General features: G+C 30.5%; 2 protein-coding genes across 4 annotated transcripts in view; one reads left to right on the top strand and one right to left on the bottom strand.

Annotated features, from left to right (window-relative positions):
* The window catches only part of LOC145318145 (uncharacterized), a 44999-nt gene that overhangs the window by 14245 nt on the left and 6067 nt on the right, over positions 1-24687 (top strand). The gene's annotated exons all lie outside the window — the stretch shown is intronic.
* LOC145318172 (uncharacterized) lies at positions 15922-23889 on the bottom strand. 3 transcript variants are annotated; one of them, XM_080159518.1, is made up of 3 exons: positions 23682-23887; positions 21435-21501; positions 15922-16757 (listed from the first exon to the last, which is right to left on the bottom strand). In XM_080159518.1, the coding sequence occupies exons 2-3, from the start codon at positions 21457-21459 to the stop codon at positions 16417-16419; spliced, it is 366 nt and encodes a 121-aa protein (XP_080015644.1). In that variant the 5' UTR covers positions 21460-21501; positions 23682-23887; the 3' UTR covers positions 15922-16416. The 3 variants fall into 3 exon arrangements, 2 of the variants coding, with proteins under 2 accessions (XP_080015644.1, XP_080015645.1); XR_013879243.1 differs by having other exon boundaries at positions 16618-16757; positions 21270-21501; positions 23682-23889; XM_080159519.1 differs by lacking the exon at positions 23682-23887 and having other exon boundaries at positions 21435-21517.

A 24687-nucleotide genomic window follows, 5' to 3' on the forward strand; every position in this document is an offset into this window, starting at 1 on the left:
TAAGAACTAAATTATGTCTTTAGCAGCCTAAGGATTTTCTATTATGTTTGTTTATTATTTGTTTAGCAATGCTTAAATTCAGAGATCTAATGGGATAAGACGAAGGCCGATAAATAGATGTACATCCCCAATGATGATATACAAATCACCCATTACAATTGGTGGTTGAAATGTATGGACACTTAACTTAATTTATCAACCAATCCCCAAAATTGTAAGGCCAACGAATAAGGAAACGTTTTTCTAAAACTTTAGGGACTTAGTTTTAAACAACCAATGGTCCCATCCCTCCCTTGCTTTAATGGATTTTCGATTTTACCCGGAAAGGATAGAACAATGGACAATAAATTTATGTAAGCACCTATGACAATGAACAACAGACCTTTTTTATAGGTTAAACTTTATAGATTAAAACTTAAGACACTGTTTAATTTAATTTTGATATTTTCAACTAAATAACGGTTCGACTGCCTTTTATGTTTGATATTTATTTGTTCTCCTTAATGATGATAATGTTGTCAAAAACGTTTCAGCATTCTATCTTTTATAGGAGCTGAGTAAATCCCATTTCCCCAAAGAATTAAGGACTGACTGACAGACTGACGGACAAAGGGAATTATTTGGCTTAACAACTTTAGGGATTTTCAATTTTGATTGGTTAGTTTAACCACTGCTATAACCTAACCATTCAAAATCCAATAAAAGTCCCCAAAGTTAAAAGCCATCGAATAAGAAAACATTATCATAAAACTTTGGGGACTAGTGTAATAAACAGCCCATTGTCCCCCTCTCTCTCTGCTAGTTCCTAAAGCTCTATAATAACGTTTTCTTATTCGTTGGCTTAACAACTTTGGAGAATTTTACTGAATTTTCAATTTTGATTGGTTGGTTTAACAACTGCTATACTTAATAACCTAACCATTCAAAATCCAATAAAAGTCCCCAAAGTTGTTTAGCCAGCGAATAAGAAAACGTCATCTTAAAACTTTGCAGACTAGTGTAATAAACAGCCCATTGTCCCCCCTTATTCTCTGCTATTTCCTGATTATTCAATTATATTACAAGGAGGGACAGGACACAGAGAGGTAACATAAAATAGATCTTAAAATAGAACTTCAGATAAATTTGTCATAAAACTTTGGGTAATTTACAGTCCAATGGCACCTTCTCGTTGTTTTCGCTCAAAGATACACATCATCTAAAACATTTTAAGTAATACAGCCCCCCCCCCCCTCCCCTCCTCCTTATACAACCTAATTTAACCTTGCCTAGTTTCAGTGCTCAACAAGGTACTTCAAGTGAAAGCGTTAATGTTTTTTTTAAGCATTGATGTATGTTTTTTCTTGTTTTTACTTCAAACTAGATTTTTTTACCAGGAATCTTAAGGAATAAGACAATGGACGATAAATTGATGACAATTTTCCCATCTACGAAAGGAAATAAATAAATCATTGGTTAAAAAGTTTTGACACAGGCTCAGCAATTTTTGAACCAAGCAATCAAAATTCGATATAAGTTATTAAGCTGACCAATTGGGCTGTTTATTACACTAGTCCCGAAAGTTTTATTATAACGTTCATATTTTTTGAGGACTTTTATTAAAATTTGATTGGTTGGTTTAGCCTATAGGTGTCCCACCCCTCAAGAAAATAGTTATAAACCTTCCCGGGAGTCGGGACCTATGAGAAGCTACCCTGTTAAGAAGAACCCGATAGGTTCAGCGGTTAGCGAGATCCTTCGTTACAAACAAACAGACATCGTTCTACGTTGTATGGATAGTGTCCAAACGTGCACCCCTAATTATAATCTATAGAAGGGGTAATTTTGTTTACCATCATTGAGGATGTACATCAATCAATCTCTCATTGTCTTATCCCTTTAAATTTCTGCGATAATAAAATTTGGGTATGGTCCCATTTGTGGCAAGTGGTGTTTCGTCGTATTTTTAAAAGCGAAGCTCTCTATATTTAGGGTCAGTCAGTCAGTCCGTCCGTCCGTCCGTCCATACATACGGAACGGATAGCTTTTTTGTTAATTTGGGCATGTTAGAATTGTCCTATCGATTTCAAACTATGCATGGGGATTCCTGTAATTGTCAGGTACGACTTAGAAACGCAGCAACTCTATAATCATTACCAGAACGTCCGTACGTACATTTTAAACATGTTGAGTTTTTTACTTTTTTAACAACAAATTTTTATGTGATCTAATTATCCGATTGATCTGATTTTTGTATATTGATTCTTGGGACAATCTTATTGTATAAAGTAATAAGCGATTTTTGTCTGTCCCGAAGGATCTTGCTAACCGCTGAACCGATATTGTTCTCCTTTACAGTGAAGCTTCTTATAGGTCCTGGGAAGGTTTTAAATTATTTTTGGGGAGGGTGTCTTCAGCCCCCCCCCCAAATTTTTTTTTACTTTTTTGAAACTCAGATTTATAATGGGATGAGGTCGACTTTTCCTCCTCCTACCTTAAGTGCCCCTAGAGGCTTCTAGGGGGCGTAGCCGCTAGTAGTAAAATAAAGTACAATATCATAAGCGAAGTAACTCTATAATGAAGTCCTAAAAACGTAAGTATGTCCATATACATTATCCTGTATCAAGCAGTTTTTCAACAAGTTTATACATATATTTTCTAATTATCCAGTTTTGACCCTATACAAGTGTTAATGTCCGTTTGTCCTACCATTTTAGTGCTTTGCTTTTATGAATATTGTCATCCTTGTTATATTAGATTTTGATAGGTTACGTTAGCTAGGCTAAGTTGGGTTAGGTCAGTGGCGCGACAAAAAAAGTTTGAGTATGGGGAATGCTTTTACCTATAATCAGGCACAACTAAGGGATTAGATAATGGTGATACATAAAGTTACCCCTATTGTGGATTTAAATTTTTAATTGAATTGATTGAAGTTTGGGCACAACCAGTTTGAAACCAAAAAATCAAAATTCAAAGTGTCAAAAATTATCCAAAGTTTTTTTTTATAAAACATGCATGGTCTTCTCACTCCTTTTATATAATTTACAGTCCAATGTTCCCTCCTTCCCTGGGTATATATCTAAATGATGCTTTTAATCCATTTAAAATAAAACAGATCGTGTTAATACCAACTTTTTAAGGATAGTAAAATAAAAAAATTATTATGAGATTAATTCCAGTATAGTTGGCTTTAAGGTCCGAAGGCCTAGGCTATCAAAACAAGTAAAATGTTTTTACTTTAAAATTAAACTAGCGGCTTCGCCCCAAGAGGTTTGATCAAACCAATATTTCGTAATTTAGGTTTTAAAAAATAAATCTAAAAAAATATTTCTTTATTTATAAACCTTCCCGGGACCTATTTGAAGCTACCCTGTAAAGGAGAACCCGATTGGTTCAGCGATTAGCGAGACCCTTCGATACAAACAAAGAAACAGACACACAGACAAACAGACAGACATCGTTCTACTTTGTATTATAGATATCTATTGAAAGTTGTCTATAAAACGACACTACACATTATTTTATAAGTATGGCTCAGAACCTGCAGAAATTAAAAGTATACTATGCCATACTAGAATAGTTATTTATTGCATCGTATTATCAACAGCTTTCCAACTAAATAAATATTAATATTGAATCATATAATGTAAAGCCCTACCCTATATCAATTCACCAAGTTGAACAGGTTATAAAACTTTGGGTACAAGTGTAATTTACGGTCCAATGGCACCTCCCTCCTTGTTTGCTCAAACAAATGCATCATAAAAACGTTTTAAGAAATAAAGCCAAACATTAACCCATTTACTAATTTAAAACAAGTAAATTAAAATAACAAAATGATTTGCTCATAAAAAAAATTAAAAAGGGTGGGGTCAAAATAGGAAAACAAGGATGACAACATCCATAAAAGCGAAGCTCTGAAAAGGTGTGACAAATGAACATTAACACTTTTAGAGTGTGAGAACTAAATAATCAGAATATAAATGTTTAAAAGTAGAAACAAAATTTTTAGTAAATTTGTTGAAGAACTGCTTAAATACAGAATAATGTTTAAGGACATACTTACATTTTTATAGATGCTACGCTTACAAAATTGTACTTTGTTGTCCTAGGAATCAGTATTCCAAAAATCAGATCAATCAAATAATTATATAACACAAAAATTTGCTGTTTAGAATGGACATACGGACATTCAGGTAACAATTATAGAGTTCCTACGATTTCTAAAGTCTACCTATCTACCACAAGAATCACCATACAAATTTTGAAATTGATAGAAAAATAATGACGTGCCTAATTTAATTTAATTTAATGCATAATTTAAATTAACACTCAAAATATTCTTAAAAGTATATATCCGTCTGTCTGTCCGTCAGTTTGTCTGTCTGTCCATCTGTTTATGTCTGTATGTCTGTCAATACCTTTTTGTTAATTTAGGCATGTTAGAGTTGTCCTTTAAATTTCAAAGGTTTCAGGGCTTTAGTGCTCAACAAGGTACCCTGAGTGAAAGCGCCAATTTTAATTGGGATAAAACAATGAATGTTTAATTGAAATACATCCCCAATGATGATAATAGTTATCTATTACATCGTATTATAGACAGCATTCCGCGGATAGTAAATTTAAAAATTAAAAGATTAATTACAGTTTTGTTAACCCTGAGGGGCCGAAGTCCTGGGCTTACTATTTTGGCATTGATATTATGTTTTTTTTTCATTTTAATATTCATATAAAATTGTCTAGAATACATTACACATTTTTCCAGTATGGCTTTGAACCGGTTCTAATCCCGCGAATATTAATCGGTTTCAAAGTCATACTGAAAATAAAATTACCCCTATTGTAGATTAAAATTATTGATTGGACAATACTTGTCTGGAACCAACCAATCAAAATTAAATAAAAGTACCCAAAGTTTTTATACTAAATTTATCTTCCTCCTTGGATAAAAATGTAATTTACTGCTCAATGATCCCTATATCCCTGGGTTTGGTGTGTCTACAAAAAGGCAGTGTCCAAACTTTTCCACCAATTATTTTAATCTACAAAAGGGGTCCTGTTTTATAATTGTAATTGCGCATATTGTAAACAGTTATCGCGCAAGTAAGTTTATGTTTATGATAATTGTTTACAATATAATACATTTTTTTTCAGTAGGTATGACTTAAACCTATTAAATCAAGAGGGAAAAATTAGATTCGTAGCCACACTGAAATAGTTATTTATAGCATCGTATTATAAACACTAAACAGCTTCCCGTGGAATTAAAAATGTACAATTGTAAGAGTAAAAATATTATAAAAATAATGCATAGAAAAACTTATATTATACGATATATTAAATGATTTTTCAGTCTGACTTAGAACTGGTTTTAATCCAGCGAATATCAATTGGTTTTGAAGCCATACTGAACAGTATTTTACTAGTCATACTAAACCCCTACCTTATTTATACACATTGCAATTTCCCTCCCTCCCTTGGTATATATAAACAAACAGGGATGGAACAATTGACGAAAATGTTATGAACTTAAATCTGTCAATAATATAATTGGACAGAAAGAAAATGAGAGTAGAAATATCCAAGGAGGGAGGGGTCAATGGGCTGTTTATTTCACTAGTCCCGAAAGTTTTATAATAAAGTTATCTTATTCGTTGGCTTAACAACTTTGGGGACTTTAATGAATTTTGATTAGTTGGTTGCATGATTAAGTTAAGTGTCCAAACGTTTTAACCTCTAGTTGTAATCTACTTGTAAGTTGTAATTTTGTGTATTATCAATGGAGATGTACATCAATTTGTCGGTCATTGTCTTATCCCTTTAGATCCCTGATAAATATCAGAAAAACAAGGATGAAAACATTCATAAAAATCAAAGCTCTGTACTGAACAATTGTAGAGTGTCAGAACTAAATAAGCATGATACTGTTTAAAGACATAATAACATTTTAAGGACTAGATTATAGAGACGCTTGGAAACCGATTAATGTCCGCTGGATTAGAACTGGTTTTCAGTATTACTAAATTATGTATAGAATCGCATTACAGAAATTTTTCCTTTAGATAAACAGTATATATATAAAAAAAGCTGTTAAATACATATGATAGATAATATAAGAATTACCTTTACCAAAATTAAGTCCAGCTATGCATCATGATGAAAGACAAGGAACAGAGAGGGGCGAAATTTCTGGCTTCTATTTTGAATCTCACTATGAATTTACTTTTGTTTGAAATAAATGCGCATTTATAAACTTTGCCTCTAAAAAAAGATAAATAATATACATGTATTTCATATACATTTATCTTTAATGAAAAGCACCGTTTACAATATATATATATATTGATTATAACTTTATATCTCACATTATATTTAAACTGTACTTGTATTTATATTCACGCAAGAAATCGACGTTCTTTCTCCTTGCAAAGATAAAACGAAACTAAACCATTCAACAGCGCTGCGCTGGCCGTACCGTGCCGTGTTGTGCTGACCGTAATGTACTGTCCCGCCCTCAAAGCTATTTGCTGCACACCCTTTATACCATCAAACATACCATATATGATACATATTACACAAATTTTTTGTGGAGGCAAAACTCATAATAGTAGTCATTTTACGGCATTCTTAAATAAATATAACTTTGTAAAACTTGCCAGACCGGACCATAATTGGCTTTTATGGCATCCGCCTAGGACGCGCCATCAAGGCGGAAGCGGCGTTTTTCTATGGCGAAAAAGACATTTGAACATTTTTAACTTCTAAAAGTGGTCTTGAGCGTCATTTTTCGAACATGACATAAAAATACTTTTTTCCTGAACTTTTAAGGCCCAACAAAAGTTGTTATTAGTAGCATCCACCTAGGACGCACCATTACGGCGGTAGTGGGAGGAACGATTTTTTAGTCTTATGAAAAAATAATATAATTTAAAGTAAAAGGCAACCAAATTATTTTTGTGCTTCTAATTGATCTATTTAAAATCTTTCCCTAGTAATCTCTCCCCCCGATTTACACATGAAAAATTAAATTGTTCACCTAATTGTGCCATTTTCTAGGTAAATTACTGATCAGCCATATAAATATAAAATGCTTACTTGTGTCAGCATTCTACAACAATATTGTCTGACCTATCCTTAGACATTTATAGTAAAAGTTGCTCATTTTAGAAGAATTGAAGAACAAGTATCATTTGGTTTATAAGCCAAACAAGCATTAATTTATATAGACTGCCTATATATGATATTCCTATAAAAAAATATGATTTGGTAAATAAGTCAAACAAACATTAATTTGAAATGAAGATTATTAGTAATTTATCAATAAACAATATTATTTGGTATATAAGCCAAACAAACAAAATTATCAGGAGGTCTGTGTGTCATTCTGTGACCGTGTGTCAGAGCATTTGAACCAATGTGGTTATCCTTTACAATGAATATTATCAAAGGTTTAGGAAATGTTATAACTATTCTAAAAGATGTTACCTTCACAACCCAAGGAACAAATATCCCACCCTCCAAAATTATTTCATCTTTTAGAAACTAAAATCCTTAAGATAAAGTAACAGGATGTTTGTCTGTCTGTTTGTACCTAAGGGTCTGATTAATTTCTGAACTAATATGATTCTTCTTTACAGGGTAGCTTTTTTTCCAAGTAAGGTTTATAACTATTTTGGGGGAGGGTACCACCACTCTTCCAAGAGAAATCACCAACCCCAAATTTTTTCTCAATTTTCTTCAATCTAAAATAAAAATAGGGTAGTCAAAAGTCCCCAAAGTTGTTAAACCATGAATGAGGTAACGTTATTATAAAACTTTGGAGACCAGTGTGATAATTAGCCCATTGTCCCCTCTCTCTGGTTATAAAACTTTAGGTACTCATTCCCTACTTTGAGTACTCAACTCAGTGCGACATCAGGATGTAACCACATTAGCAAGGCTGGCCTCATGGACTAAAACAATGATACCCTGACAGCAGATGACTCAACCAAGAATCTTTCAGGAAAGTACAGAGCAGGATCTTTAAATCATTTAGTGGTGAGCCGGATCAGGGTGCACTAGAGGTGATCCAGATTGGTGCACCCAATATTGATCTTTAAATCAAAATGGTGTTAGCAATCTGGCTCAGCAAGTGGATCACCTCTGGTGCACCGGTTACACTCGTTTGGTATAGCCACTGAGCCGGATCAGGGTGAGCCGTATTTGATAAATTGATATTATTTCAATTAGTTTTATACTGGTACCCAAAATTTTATTCTGATATCCAAATTTTTATACTGGTACCCAAAGTTTTATACTGGTACTCAAACTTTATTCTTGTACCTAAAGTTTTAGACTGGTACCCAAAGTTTTATACTGGTACCAAAATTTTATACTGTTACCCAAAGTTTTATACTGGTACCCAAAGTTTTATACTGGTACCCAAAGTTTTATACTGGTACTCAAAGTTTTATACTGGTACCCAAAGTTTTATACTGGTACCCAAAGTTTTATACTGGTACCCAAAATTTTAGTCTGGTACCCAAAGTTTTTTAATGGTACCCAGAGTTTAGTTTATTGATCATTTGGAGATTTTGGTTTTTTGGGGGTGAGTCAAAAAAAAGTATTTAAAGATCAATATTTTATTGAGTGTCGCCAGCGATCTGGCAACATCAAGCCAAAAATCTTTTAAAGATCCTTGTTTTTTAGCAGTGGCTAACCTCCGATCACCTTTGGCGCACCCCGATCTGGCTCACCAATAAAATAATTCAAAAATCCAGCTCATTTAATTTTGTCAGGGAGGGGACATTGGGCTGTTAATTACACTGGCCCCAAAGTTTTATAATAACATTTTCTCATTCATTGGTTTAACAACTTTGGGGACTTTTAAAATATTAAGATTGGTTGAGTGTTCAAATGTTTCAACCACTAATTTTAATCTACAGAAGTGGTAATTTTGTGTGCCATCATTGGTTATGTACATATATTTATTGGTCATTGTCTTATCCCCTTGGATCATTTCATATAATGCTATTTTGTTCAGGGATCTAAAGGGATAAGACAAGGGCCGATAAATTGTTGCTGTATATCCCCAATGATGATACACAAAATTAACCCATCTGTAGAATGAAATAAGTGGTTGAAATGATTGAACACTCAACTTTATGAACCAACCAATAAAGATACAATAAATGTCCCAAAAGTTGGCATGCCAACAAACAAGGAAACATTATTATGAAACTTTGGGGAGTAGAGTTTTAAAAAGCCCATGGTTCCTTTCCCTCCCTGTTTTTTGTTTTATACTAGCGGCTACTCTCTAGAACCTTTAATGGGGAAGGGGTAAACCATATTGCTTCAGCGGTTAGAGAGGTTTCTTTGTATTAACAGACAAACTGACACTCTTATATAGACATCCTGTTACTTTTAAAAAGAAGAAACAAATATATGAATTGTTACTTTCAATATATAGATTACCATTACCATTACCACATAGGGGCGGGATTCCCCTTCAATTTGAGGGATCATTTAGAGAAAATAGAGCATCATCCACATGTTATGGGATGCGATACTCTAACACTAAAGAATATTAGGTTAAGTAACATCCATCAGACAACCAACACTTTAATTGCACGCCGTTGTCTGAGAATTCCTAACTGTGCATGGTAGTTTGTTGCACCTGTTTATGAGCCAAGGCATTCTCCCTGCTCTTACTATTTATGTTCTGCACCTGACAGAGCAGCTGTAGGAACCATTTTAAATGTCTATAGTTATGTTGGCCTGAGATTCAAACCTATCACCTCCCCAGTGGAAAGCAGAAGTGCTATGTGTTGAGCCACAATTGCAGTTACTTCAATAGATAGATAGTAAAGTTTAAGTTTTAAAAGGAAAACTAAAAATTTATATAGTTGGAGAAAAAAATGTTGCATTGTATCATTTTAGATTTTTCTTTTTTAGTATTTTTTTAGATATTCACATTTGTGATTAAATTTACGAGCATTTTGATAGGTTTGCCATTATTGTGGTTTAAAATAAACAATAAAGTTATGATTTTAAGCTTTCATACTAAAACACCAAATTTTAGAGTAGCTGCGTGAAAAATGCTGTTTGAGTAAAACTGATTTTTCAAGAGAAAGAACTTTTGAAATACATATTTAAAGCTTGGCCAACAAAAAATTGTGAAAAAGAAAAACAGGGAAAATCAACCCGCCTAAATGTACAATTTCTAAAAACAAATCATTTGGATAAGGCATTCTTTTTAGGCACAGAAAACATAGAATTTTACCATAATTATCTCTAATACAAAAAAATATAAATATTTTGGTGATAACACTTTTGCCTTTAGGAAGAAGTGTTTTGAAAGAGAGAGAGAGAGAAAGAGAGAGGAAGAGAATTAAGGGGGGAGGATTAGTTTAATACATAAGTATTGCTTTGAAACCAACAAATATCCTGTTAATTGGAACCACCAGCTCTCAGCCATCCTGAATAATTATGTAAGGCATTGTTTAATATCCAGGTTTGCTATAATTAAGATTTAGCCCATGCCTTTAATCTTATAATTGCACATTTATATTTGCAGAAATCTGTTGTAATCAGTGCGATAATTGAATAATACAAACTTGATACAAAAAAAGATTGACTATGTCTAGATAATCAATCCCATAATAAGTAGATTTTAGACATCATAATGTCCCTAAACAACCTTAATCTTCAGCTAAATTCCAATATTCAAAGTTGTATTAATGAAATATTGTAAAAATACCTGGCAAATTGATTACTCTCAATTTAATTTTTATTGTGGTATGATTGTGTCTACATTTTATTCCTATTCCTTAAATTAAGTGATTGGGGATTTAGACATCCTTCATTTATTATCACATTAAACCTTTGAATATGCAACAGATAAAATATAAGGAATCAATGATAGATTTTGCTTATTTGGCTTATATACCAAATCATGCTATTTTTGATAAATTACTTACAAGCAATCAATGAAAGTTCACAGTGGGATCAAATGACAAATACTTGGTCATTAAGAGTAGACAAAAGTAAACTTCAATAAATAGGCTTGTTTTTGAAGTAATGATGTAATTTCTTTTGCTTTAACTCGGAAATAACTTAAATTTTGCTCCTGTTAACTTCTAATTTGCATTTGGTAAGTATGTCTGGCTGTTTTGGGGGAGCAAAGCTACCCTATTTTTAGAAAATCTATAAACATTCATAACTTAAGTTAGGATAGGAATATTTTAACAAAATCAACGTCTATGTAAATATTTCTTCAATGCAAACAATGTTTGTGAACAAGAATATAGCGCCAGGTGCACCCAGTTTGAGTCCCGGCATTTCTACAGATATAAACAACAATAACATAATTTTCAAAACACTATTGATTTTGTACTAATACCTTATTTCTAAGTGTAATTATGTTCATTTAAAGTTTGTATAAGAATATACACATAATTACATATATTATTTTCTCTCAGAAAACGTATATTGCTCTCTCTCTCTCACGCATATATTAGGTTTTGCAAGTATTATAAAAAATCCCCCAAATTGAATTTCTGCTGGAACAAAATCAGTTAGAAATAAAATTTTTTTTGAAAACATGAAATTTAGCAAATTTAATTGCTAAAATAAAAGATTTATAGGTCATGTTTATCTAACGACTTCTTTATTCCTTAAATGTCCATTAAAACCGTAGGAACGGCAAAATTAGTTAAAAATCACGCTATTGGCGGCAAATAACGGCAAAACGGTTCACCAGAGGCAACTAATGCAGAAATAAAGAAAGATCCGCCTCAAAAATATTGCAGAGATGGTTTTGGGCTCTAAAATGACTCCTTCCCCCTCTAATGGGGATAATTTTAAGTTAACAAGAACAAAATTGTTCAAGTCATTCAAAATAAAATGCTTAATTACTCAAAAACAGCCGGGAGGGCGCACATAGTGAAAACTGTTTTATACACAATACATGTTGCATATTAATATTATTATTGCAAAAACCGCGCCCTACTGGCCGTTTTTGGTGAAATGGAGAATACTGATTTTTTGGGGTTAAAAATCTTTATATTTTTGTTGAAATTTTCTCACAAAATGTCAATTTACACCCCCAAAAAAATATTTGTGAAAAATTTTTCTTTAATTAGACATTAGTACAGGTATCTGAAAGGTACCTTAACCAAAAAATATCTTTATAAGATGAACATAAATGTATTTTTTATTGCTTTAAAAAAAGTGGGTAAAAAAAACTGGAAAATCATGAAAACTGACAAGAAGTTTTTCACTACCCTTTTTAAAAATGGCATAAATCCACCAAAAATTAATATTTTTAATTCATAATTTTATAAGATGAACATAAATGTATTTTTTATTGCTTTAAAAAAAGTGGATAAAAAAATCTGGAAAATCATGAAAACTGACAAGAAGTTTTTCACTACCCTTTTAAAAAAAGGCATAAATCCACCAAAAATTAATATCTTTAATTTGTAATTTTATGTTTCCAAAATACTAAATTATCGTCAAGTAGTACATATTTATATAAAATAAAGGTGTCAATTCTTTCCTTCCTGTAAGCAGTTTATGAAAAAAAGAAAAGATTTGGCTGATATAAGCCAATTAAGCAATAAATGTGATTGATTGCTTATAAGTTATTAATCAAAAAATTGCATGATTTGGTATATAAGCCAAATGAGCCATAATTTTCATTAATTACTTACAAGTAGTTTATAAAAAAAATAGCATGATTTGGTATATAAGCCAAATAAGCATTTATTGTGATAGATTGCTTGTAAGTGATCTATGAAAAAATAGCATGATTTGGTATATAAGCCAAATAAGCAATAAATGTGATTGATTGCTTATAAGTAATTTATTAATATATTGGATGATTTGGTATATAAGCCAAATAAGCAATAAATGTGATTGATTGCTTATAAGTAATTTATCAAAAAAATGCATGATTTGGTATATAAGCCAAATAATAAATAATTTTCATTGATTACTTATAAGTAGTTTGTTAAAAAACTGCATGATTTGATATATAAGCCAAATAAGCAATAAATGTGATTGATTGCTTGCATGTAATTTATCAAGAAATTGCATGATTTGGTATATAAGCCAAATAAGCATTTATTGTGATTGATAGCTTATAAGATATTTATCAAAAAAATGCATGATTTGGTATATAAGCCAAATAAGCAATGATTTTCATTGATTACTTATAAGTAATTTATGCCAAAATTGCATGATTTGGTATATAAGCCAAATAAGCAATAAATGTGATTGATTGCTTGTAAGTAATTTCTCAAAAATTGCATGATTTGGTATATAAGCCAAATAAGCATTTATTGTGATTGATTGCTTGTAACTGATATATGAAAAAATAGCATGATTTGGTACATAAGCCAAATAAGCAATAATTTTCATTGATTACTTATAAGTAATTTATCAAAAAATTGGATGATTTGATACATAACCAAATAAGCATTTATTGTAGTTGATTGCTTATAAGAAATTTATCAAAAAATAGCAAGATTTGATACATAAGCCAAATAAGAAATAATTTGCATTGATTAGTAGTTTGTTAAAAAAATGCATTATTTGGTATATAAGCCAAATAAGCAATAAATGTGATTGATTGCTTATAGGTTATTCATTTTAAAAATGCAAGATTTGGTATATAAGCTAAATAAGCATTTATTTGATTAATTACTTTTAAGTAATTTATTACATTTATTGCTTATTTGGCTTATATACCAAATCATCCAATTTCTTTATAAATATCTTATAAGCAATCAATCACAATAAATGCTTATTTGGCTTATATACTAAATCATACAATTTTTTGATAAATTACTTACAAGCAATCAATGAAAATGATTGCTTATTTGGCTTATATTCCAAATCATGCTATTTTTTCATAAATTACTTATAAGCAATCAATGAAAATGATTACAAGTAATTGTGTCTGTCTGTCGGTAAAGATAGGGGGTTACCGAAGTAAATTGTTAGAATTGGAGGTAATTGCTTGGCCCAAAACAGACACTAATCATTACCATGGACAGCTAGAACATCCATGCAAGGGTACGTACGTGCAATCAAGGGTTTAGTTGTATTTGAGAATAATGCACTACATTGGCCTGATATGGTTGAAAGATACACATTGTAAGACCTCAGGGTGTAACCTGTCCTCTAGAGGTTATCAAGATATAAGTATAGGGACCCAGCAAATTATTAAACAAATAGAAATATTATTAGTTAGGAATATATATAACTTTATATAAGTTGATTTTGCTTTATAATGCATAGATTAAAAGCTTGCAGTATAAGTTAGGGATCATAAGGGATAAGACAATGGACGATAATTTGATATACATCCCCTATTATTATTCAGAAAATTACCCCTTCTGTAGAATTACCCCATTATTTGCTAAAAGTTAGAACACAAAAACTTTTGAGCCAACCAACCAGAAATCGTGGTGATAAAACTGTGAGTACCAGTGTAATTTACATTCCAATGTCCATTCCCTCCCTAAGTATGAGTAAACTTTCTTAAATCAGTTGAATGCTTGTGGTTTTAAAACTAAAGAGTAAAACTGTAGCTACTAAATAAGTTTGTATGATTGTTTTCTTATGCATAAATTTAAATTATTAATAACTGTTCAGTTTATATACAAAAAAAGAAATCAAGAATTCGATATATTTTTGTCTGTCGGTTTGTAACAATAGATCTCAGAAGCTGATAGGCTCAACTTTTCAGAAAAACGTTTTTGATCAGTGGAATTTTTTGGTCATTTAAGAATAAACCCATGGTGTCAGCGGCAGTAATACAAAAACATTAAAACGGTAAAACAACAGAAAAAAATACTTCAATATTTCATGTAATTTTATTTGGGAATTACTTTTTTGTACACATAATAAATAAATATATTTTCATAGAAGATAAAGAAAATATGAATTTGGATTGTGGTTTTAGAAAAGAAAATGATACTCCCTCTTACCTTATAATTAGTTATCAGTAGTTAAAAAGTGATTTCCAATACATATTATAACAATTTTTATTATGTTTTATTTTTTTAGTTTTAGTTTTAAAAACGAAGCTTTTCTACTTTTATGATAGGTCCGTCTGTATGTCTATCTGTACGACCGCAACGGATAGCTTTTATCAATAATTTAGGCATGTTAGAATTGTTCTTTCGATTTTAATCTTGTCATGATGTTAGCAACAACAGTTAGCGACAATTTAGGAAGAGTAGCAACTGTATAATCATTACCGTAGAGTCCGTAATTTTGTTTAAAAAGACAATTCATTAGCATCATCATTCTATTTACCTAATATTTGTAATATTGATTCCTTGGACCATTTGCTAAAAGCGACGCATCAAGCCTTAAACAGTATGTATGTTCATATTCGGCATACTGTATATAATTAATTTGCAGCTGTTTATACTGCTCTAGCAAAATAGGGAATAGATGTCACCACTTTTGACGTACCTATTCTATTAACGTCATAAAATACCCTATACCCCATCTCTTTTCTAGGGTTTTTCTTTTCCCCTTCCCTTTCTCTTTCCCTCTACTGTGACGGCAATAGAACACGTAAGCCAAACGCGGTGACATCTATTCCCATTTTGCTAGAGCACTATAGACAGCTATATTAATTTTTGGAACAGATTTACATGGATTATTAGTTTTGTAACCTATTTAATATTATTTTAGCAAAATGTTGGTCCAATTGACACTTTTGAGTGGTTTACTCACATCTTTATTAACTGTAAGTTTATTTTTATTTGTTAAGTTTGATTCCTAATAAAAAATCTTCCAAAATATTAGAAATTTTAACTCGTAGAAAGAATTAAAGCATAATTGTATAAGATTAAAAGGATGTTGTGGTATTTATACCACGGAAAACAGACGGTAAATAGTTAGTTATATAGTAGCAATACTTCATATATCAATAATCAACACTTTGAATATTCACTTACTGTATTCCAATTATATCTATGTTTAAATCAGATTAGGTTAGGTATATTAAGATAGTTAATAACTGGGTAAAGCTATGATCAATAAATAGATATATAACGAGCTCTAAACTCGGAGCTCGTTATAATGTCCAGGCCCCACTCTTGGTGACAACCTGGCTAATAAGTCTTATAGTTTTCACTACATAAGACTTGCAAAACGCAACTGAAGACTCAACTTCTTTTTATCAAACTTATTGCTTACTTTATTTTTCATAGCTTCATACATATAAATCAAAGGTCATTGTCAAACACATTGAGTCAACTCTACAATTCAGTCATTACGACATTACCCCCCGTTTGACCCAATGTGGATTAAAATGACTGTATACTTACAACAAGGTAAATTAATCAATTATATAAAATCAATCTCTAAACAACTATATAAAATTAAAACAAACAAACAAGCAAAAATTATTTTAACTGTCAAAACTATTAACTATTAACTATATGCTGAATCTTCTTCATCACTATCAAAGCTGGCCAGCAGTTTCTCCTCTTCAGGTTTGTAGTCAATGACATAATGTTCCTCGAGATGGACAAGGACATGGTCAAGATGAACAGGTTCATTGAACAGAGATTCTTCTGGATCAGGTCTGGTGGCAGCAGGCTTCTCTGTGACAGGTTCATTTGTAGTAGATTCCTCTGGGGCAGGTTTGTTGGCAGCAGGTTCCTCTAGGACAGGTTCATTGGCAACAGGCTCTTCTGGGGCAGATTTGTTGAAAGCAGGCTCGTCTGGGCCAGGTTCGTTGACAGCAGGCTCGTCTGGATCTGTGGATTGACCTGAAATAATGATAGATATGCTAAAATTTTTTACTTAAAACTTAATTTTGTTTTAGTACTATTTTATGCACATCATAGTATATACCCAAATGTATAAATATATGGATGTATTTATATTTCTTTACAGGTACATAATGATAAATATGCCAAAATTTTTGTTACTTAAAACTTAATATTGTTTTAGTACTATTTTAAGCACATCATAGTATATACCCAAATGTATAAATATATGGATGTATTTATATTTCTTTACAGGTACATAATGATAAATATGCTAAAATTTTTGTTACTTAAAACTTAATATTGTTTTAGTACTATTTTAAGCACATCATAGTATATACCCAAATGTATAAATATATGGATGTATTTATATTTCTTTACAGGTACATAATGATAAATATGCTAAAATTTTTGTTACTTAAAACTTAATATTGTTTTAGTACTATTTTAAGCACATCATAGTATATACCCAAATGTATAAATATATGGATGTATTTATATTTCTTTACTGGTACATAAAATTCAAATATTATTATTATACTTTTTCTTTTATATCCCTTTATGTGTAAATATGGGATTATATGGATGGCATACAAGTAGTAAAATGGAGGTAAGGTTTTGGACCTGGACCCAATTACTTTTTAAGTTAACGTTCAGGACGCATCCCCCCTTCTCTTAGTGTGAATGTCTTCCTTTAAGAGAAAGTGTATTTTGATGCTGTCTTGCTTTGGGATCTAAAGAGATAAGACAATGACAGATAAATTGATGTAAGTCCCCAATGATGATAAACTAAGTTATGCCTTCTATAGATTACAATTAATTGAAACATTTGGCCATTCAACTCAATGAACCAACCAATCAAAATTTAATAAAATTTCCAAAGTTGTTAGATCATAATGTTTTGGTAAATTTTAACCATTAAAATTATTAAATAGTACTATACAATTTTTAAGACATAGAACTAGTTCTTTGTTGCTAGTATTATAAGCAGCTTCCCGCGGATTTTAAATAAACTGAAAAATAACACCAACCCCCCCATCTGCCATGCAATGACAGGGATTGATTTCTTGCAAATTATGTGCCTTCCCTCAGTGCAGGGATAGATCACTTGCAAGTTATATTCAATTACTTCGCTTATATTTGTCTTTTATCAAGTCAAAATTTGGTGGGTGGGTACGAAATTTAGAGTTGTGACAAAGTCCAATGATTTCAAATATTTCGTAAAATGAGAAGACATTTGAAATATAATGCTATACGTCATTTTTTAGTGAGGCTGAAAACCAATTTTAATCCATCACAATTAGTGTTGTTACTTTGATTCTGTTTTATAAATAAATTTAGAAAACAACTTGAGATGATTAAAACTTAACCCATTTTTATCATACAACTATTTCTGTGCTTACTGCATAACACTTTATTGTAACTGTTAAGTAGTGATAATTAATTTTAGCCTATTGGGTCTATTAATTATCTAACTATCCATCCACCCCTGATTTGTGTGAAAACAGTTGTTAATATGAATTAATTGTGCATTTTATTTGTCTTATTTTAAATATAAGAATGATATTGTATAGTAGCCATGCCAAAAAACTTATGAATATTTTGCTTTTTCTCAAGAGTAGTAAAAATACCCAATTAGCAATTTTGCTAGGTTATGAATTTTTAAAAGGCTGTAAGCTTTGTTTAATTCAGGGTATATGACTTCACATCAGGGATCTTAAGGGATAAGGCAACGGATGCTTTATATCAGGGACAATTAACGGTCAATTGGTGTACATCCTCAATGATTAGAACCAAAGAATTATTTTAATAGTAAAAGTTAAAAGTTGAAATACACCAGTAAAGATTTACTTAAAATTACCAAAAGTTTCTAAGCTAACAAATGGGAGATAGCATGTGTATTAAACTTTTGGTTACGGGTACCAGTATGTTTATGTATACTCTAATGGCCTCTCCCTTCTTGTTTTATTATAACATGATCCTTACATTGTTTAATAAGAAAAATACATTTTTGCAAAATATGAGGAAGGCTCTACAGGATTAGACCAATTATAAGGAATAAAGGTAATTTGTGCTGTTGTAATAATGTGCGTTTCTGGTGATATAATCTGGACACCTTGTACCAAATACCGAATGCATATCAATATATTGTTGATACTAAGCTAATCTTAACAATTTAAATTTAAATCAAGTAAACAAGTAATTCATTAAAGTTTGAACTTATTTAGTGTTATATTTAATGTTAAGCATGACTGAATGTTCAAAATTGGACTCTGTAATTTTGCTATTAAAATCAAATTCTGACAAAATATGTTTTTATGATTTTATGTCAATGTTTTTGATTTCTTACAAAATTTCATTTATATCCAAATTATCCCCTCCCTGGCGGAATTTGATCAAGTACGGGAGGAGGATTGTGGTCTCCCTATTTGGGAGATGTGATATCTTCCCTCCCAACTCCCGGTGACCCTGTGCTTGTAGTTTCAGAATTGAAGTCATTGTTAATAAAGTTTATGTAAGAAAACTTTTCAACTTTGAATGAACTATCCCTGAAGGATTTTTTTTTGTATTTTAATACTCTTATATTCAATATGTTATAATTAGAAAATCTGCCATTGGTTTTATAATAGTTTTGGAACCACCTGAGTTAGTTAATAATCTTTAGCAAAAATAAAGTGACCACTTTACCATCAACTATAGTTTATTACACATTAACTAAAAACTTTTATTAAGGGGCAAAGGGAGGTATTCTAGATTTTCCATACACATTATCTTAATTATTTTATTTAGTCAAAATACATGCCTGTAGCAGTATGGATTTTAACTTTCATCAATAATGATTGCCATTGATTAAAAATCCAATGAAGTGGTTATAAATTTATTTTAATGTCCAATATTAGGAGGTTAGCAAACACCAGGAATCTGTACATTTTCTATTAACAAAGGTAGAATAACATTACAGTAGTACAAAGGTACAATAGTCAATCAGATGAGTGTACAATATTTTTAGATGGATACAAGGATATTGTAGTCCCACCAAGTGGATGAGACTAAAGTACTCCTGAATCTTAAAGGAACAAGGCTGTTTAACTCTAGCAACTGTACCCCTCCGTCTGTAGTTAAGGTTATTTAAACCCTGCACCCACTTGAAGAAATACATAAATATGCATTAATTCAAGATATCATTGTTTCTTAGGCTGCAAAAGCTTTAAAGTTACTACCCAACTATTACAGGTTGCAGTGTACAATATCTTTGATACATCAAAATTTGTCTGTTCAGTAATTTACTACTTTAGCATAAAATTGCTGACTTGTTGCATTTGCCTGTCTTTTAACTGTAAGATTTCCCTCAGTTGCATATCATGGTGACCAATACTGTAGGTTAATTGACAGTTTAACACCCATACATATGAGGTACAGTAGATTGTTTTTGGTTACTGTAACTTGTGGTAATTTAGTCAGCAAAGCAACTATTACTGCGTTTCAAGTTACAACTATTTAAATTTGTTGGAAATACATTTCATAAGCAGATTTATGTATTATTCCTATATCCCAATGATTAGTAGCAAGGGCCCTTGAAAGCTTATTCCTAATGAACTGATTAGGTTTCATAAATATACATCTTCCATTTAAATACCAGGCTAAATATGTAGAAGCCTTGCTACTGGTATAAATTAGAATTGACCACTTATCTATTAATTTATCATTGAAATGACCAGGAGATGTAGCAAATAGACATATTGGACTAATGTTTTTGGGCATGACAATAGAGATTATAAATCCCTTTATAGAGCAGTGTTTGTACTCATTTATAGATATTGATAAGTTATCATAAAACTTATAAACAGACATAGGTATATACATAATTATCTATATGTCTGAAATTCAGGTATTGTTATGTACCAGTTGAGTATACCTTATGGAATAGTCACCAATTTACTGTAAGTATATATATCTACATATGCTTGTTTATGTAGTGAGGGCGAATCTTCCTCTATACATATGGGGTCTGGTCGTCAGTCCCACATTACTACATTTACACTTCCAAAAATATAATTCAAAAACTAAATTACTGAATCCAAAATTCTATACTTTGGGAAACTTATAAAGTAACCATATGTATGTATTGAGGTTACAAGTTTATATGAGGATATTTACATTTACCTATAGCATCTCTACTTTAGTTTGAATTTGATAATTGTTTGGATAATATAACAATACAATTGGTTTGATCCAAATCATCTTTTCATTTGAATTTGTTAAGATCATATTATTATTTTAAATTTAGCATAAATTAGAATAACGGTATCATGATTAGATACATTACCAGCATAATGAATAGGAGTTAATTGACTCTTATAATATTAGCGATTGCACCCCTAGAATTTAAGGGCTTTATAGCCACAGTGGAGGGCAGTAAATAGCCTAAAAACTAGACTGAGAATCAAATCAGTTCAGTGGTTACCTATATTCTAACTGACAATAAAATCAACATAAAGAAGTGTGGCTCACCTTCGTGGTATTATAGGCTTAATCCACTGGGAAATGCATCAGCCAATTAGAGATCAGTCATACATCATCAAATGAACAATTGTAATAACTTTCTCAATAGATCTACTGCCAATTTAGTCTTGATCTTAATTTAAATCTTCTATATTATATATCTTGGCAGCTAACCTTTTTCATTATTTACTTTAGCCATATATGATCTTGATTGTTGGAGGGAATCTTCTATTCTTGTTTTCTAAAAATAATAATGTGTAGTTTGGTGTCAAAACTTAAAACTTTATGAAAAAAAAAAAAAACATAACTCCATTATCAAAGAAGCATTATAATTCAAGCATCTTGGACTGGTTCCTGGGGTGGAACAGAGTACTGTATTTGCTTGCTATACACCCTATCCAACTTTGTCATATTACGACAGCTCTACAACTGACAACTAGGAATAGTGAATTTTTGACATTTTGATTTCTTTGTTACAATCCTAATAACAGTTGATGATTTGGATTAGTCTCCATAAATGCTTTATGAATCTAAATGTTTAATATTACACAATGGAATCCTTAGAGTATCAGTTTAAATTGCGCTGATATCCATTAAAGTAATAGTTCCATAGTATTGAAGAAATCTAGCCTCTAAGTTCATTATTTTAAACATATGTAAATTTACAGAAGCATTTCTTTAAAAACCTTTTATAAGTTAAAATAATTAACTTGAACGTTTTTTTTATATTTATTATATCATAATATTGTTTTTCCAACATCCACCGCCCTCCCCCTTAGACTATTGGCATAGCCACTAGTCCCAATCCTATAATATAAAGTATTAAGTAGTATAATGTTGTTTTTTTTTGTATGTAGCAAATGATCTCATTAACCACTGAATTAATATGGTTCTGCTTCACAGTAGAGCTTTTCATAGGTCTTGGGAAGGTTAATAACTATTTTGTGGGAGTGTCATCTCTCCCCACCAAAAAAATTAATTCCTTCTCAAAATTTGATTAAAAAAATTTAGTTGGCGGGTATTCAAGCCCTAATCACTGCAAGTGCATCTAGAGGCGTAGCCACTTGTATGTATATAAAGCAGAAAAAGATCTTTGTTATATCTAACTCAAGATTTTAATTAACACTGCACCCATTGTGTTTTCCTTTTTAGGGAAGATCTAAATAGGTACCATATTGGTGCAAATTATAACTCTTAAAAACTATATATTAAGATATTTTTAACTTATACCCATTTCAAATTATGAGTTATTTATTTGTCCTCCGTACTAATTTTTTGTAATAAGCCTCTAAAATGCTCAATTACTTTCTTGTTTAGAGCAAAGCATTTCTATAACAGGGAAAGTTAGTTCATATTTAAAAGCTAGCACTTATCAGTAGTTTTGACATGTTGAAATTGTCTTATTGGATTGGAACATTTCATGATAATTTGTGAAACAGTAAGGTACAATATAGAAGCATAGAAACTCTATTATTATTGGTGGAAAGTCTGTATAATTATATTTTTCAAACAAGCTAATGAAATAATTAGAATAACAAATATCATGTTAACCTTTTTTGTAGAGGTGGATTATTCTAACCATTACTTGAATATACTGCTATTATACTACTATTTCAAATGTATATATAATGAATACTACTTAAAAATTTAAATCATATTTCAGAACATAATTTCCCCACATCCAGAATTTTAGCAAGATTGATTTTAATTAAGTGGAGAAGTATTTCATAAATATACTTCACTATTAAAGATAAATTTTATTCAGCTTCCTTTTTTTACATATGTTGTCATTGGAATCTTTTATAATAGTTTACTTCTCTTTAACATTGTATAATAGAAAGATGGATTTTAGAATTAGTGTTGAAACATTAATTTAGATTATAACTATGGTAATGTCCACATAATATGAAAGAAATCTTTATACTAAATTGTCTTTCTTAAGCAGTAGTTGATTTAAAGATTTTTATTATTTAATAGAATTTAGAAATATATTACATAATAATGGTCAAATATTATTTAAGATGATTTGATATATATATTTCATTTTTACAAATTATAACATAAATTCAGTTCCTTTTTACACATGTTGTATAGGAATCTTTTATAATAGATTACCTATTTTTGACATTGTACTATAGAAATATGAATTTTGGAATTAATATTGAAATATTAATTTAGATTATTACAATCATATTATTTACATACTAGAAAGAAATTTCACTAAATTGTCTTTTTTAAATAGTGTTTAATTTATAGATTTTCTTATGAATATTGAATAGAATCTTAATATATATATAATATCCTAATGATTAAATATTATGTAAGATAAATTGATATATATATATGTGTGTTTTGTATTACACATACATAAAGAGATTTAGAGAGTGAACAGATGGAAAAATAAAAGTGAAGTAAAATTACCTGAAGTAAACGATTCACTTATATATATGTTTGATTGTTTTATTATAATCTAACACTGCATGTATTGAAATTCTAGTAACTTCCTCAATAATTAGAGTTTATAACTTTTTTTAATTTCAATTTTAATGTGCTTTTGTTGGGTGGGAGCCGAGAACTAATTTAAATTTAAAGTAGTAAGGCTAGTTTTTGATATCCTTATCAACAATTTTTTTCTCTCTCTCTCTCTTTATGTACAATTTATTGTCACCCCCCTTATCTGAAATCAACATCATATAAATATCTATTTTTATATGTATATAAGTGGCTACAGAAGGGGGGAAAGGGGGTTTCTGAGAGGTTTTAATGCCACCTTTATATTGCACAGATTTTTATAACATTCATGTACTTTTTGATTATAATTTTCAATCATATGATTTTAGATAGACATTAGGTAGGCTGTTATTGTTTATACTAATATTTTATTTGTTTATATGTTCAACACAAAAAAAACAGAAACAAGATCATTTTATTTTATATTTTTATTCAAATAGAATTTAAAATACAAATATAACATGTTTATGAAAATATCTTTTATTATGTTTCAATTAACAAGTACAATTAATAATGGGCTTTTTATCTATATTAAGCCATTGATTAGAAATATGGAACGCTGTCTAGATTATGTTTCATATGTTGTTCAACATTGTCCATTAACATTGCAATTTGTCTGTCTGTCTTGTTCTGTATGGTTTCTTTTAAAGTTTATTGTATTTTTGATACTATGACCCCATTCATATGATTTAAAAGGAACTAAATACATGAATGGATGTATATATATATGGACATATGCTTAGGATGATAGGTTCCCCCCCCCCCATTTCTTGTTTCTTTTTTTATTAAAAAAAATAAACAAAAAAAAGTGTGATTATTTTTTATATCACATGGATATTTTTAATCATATGACTGTTAATTAGAACATTTTTAGTTAAATGTTTTTTCTTCCTATTTATATATTTCAAAACAATGT

This window comes from Acartia tonsa, chromosome 4 (assembly GCF_053477335.1).
Source record: "Acartia tonsa isolate MP-2025a chromosome 4, ASM5347733v1, whole genome shotgun sequence".
Classification (NCBI taxonomy): Eukaryota; Metazoa; Arthropoda; class Copepoda; order Calanoida; family Acartiidae; genus Acartia; species Acartia tonsa.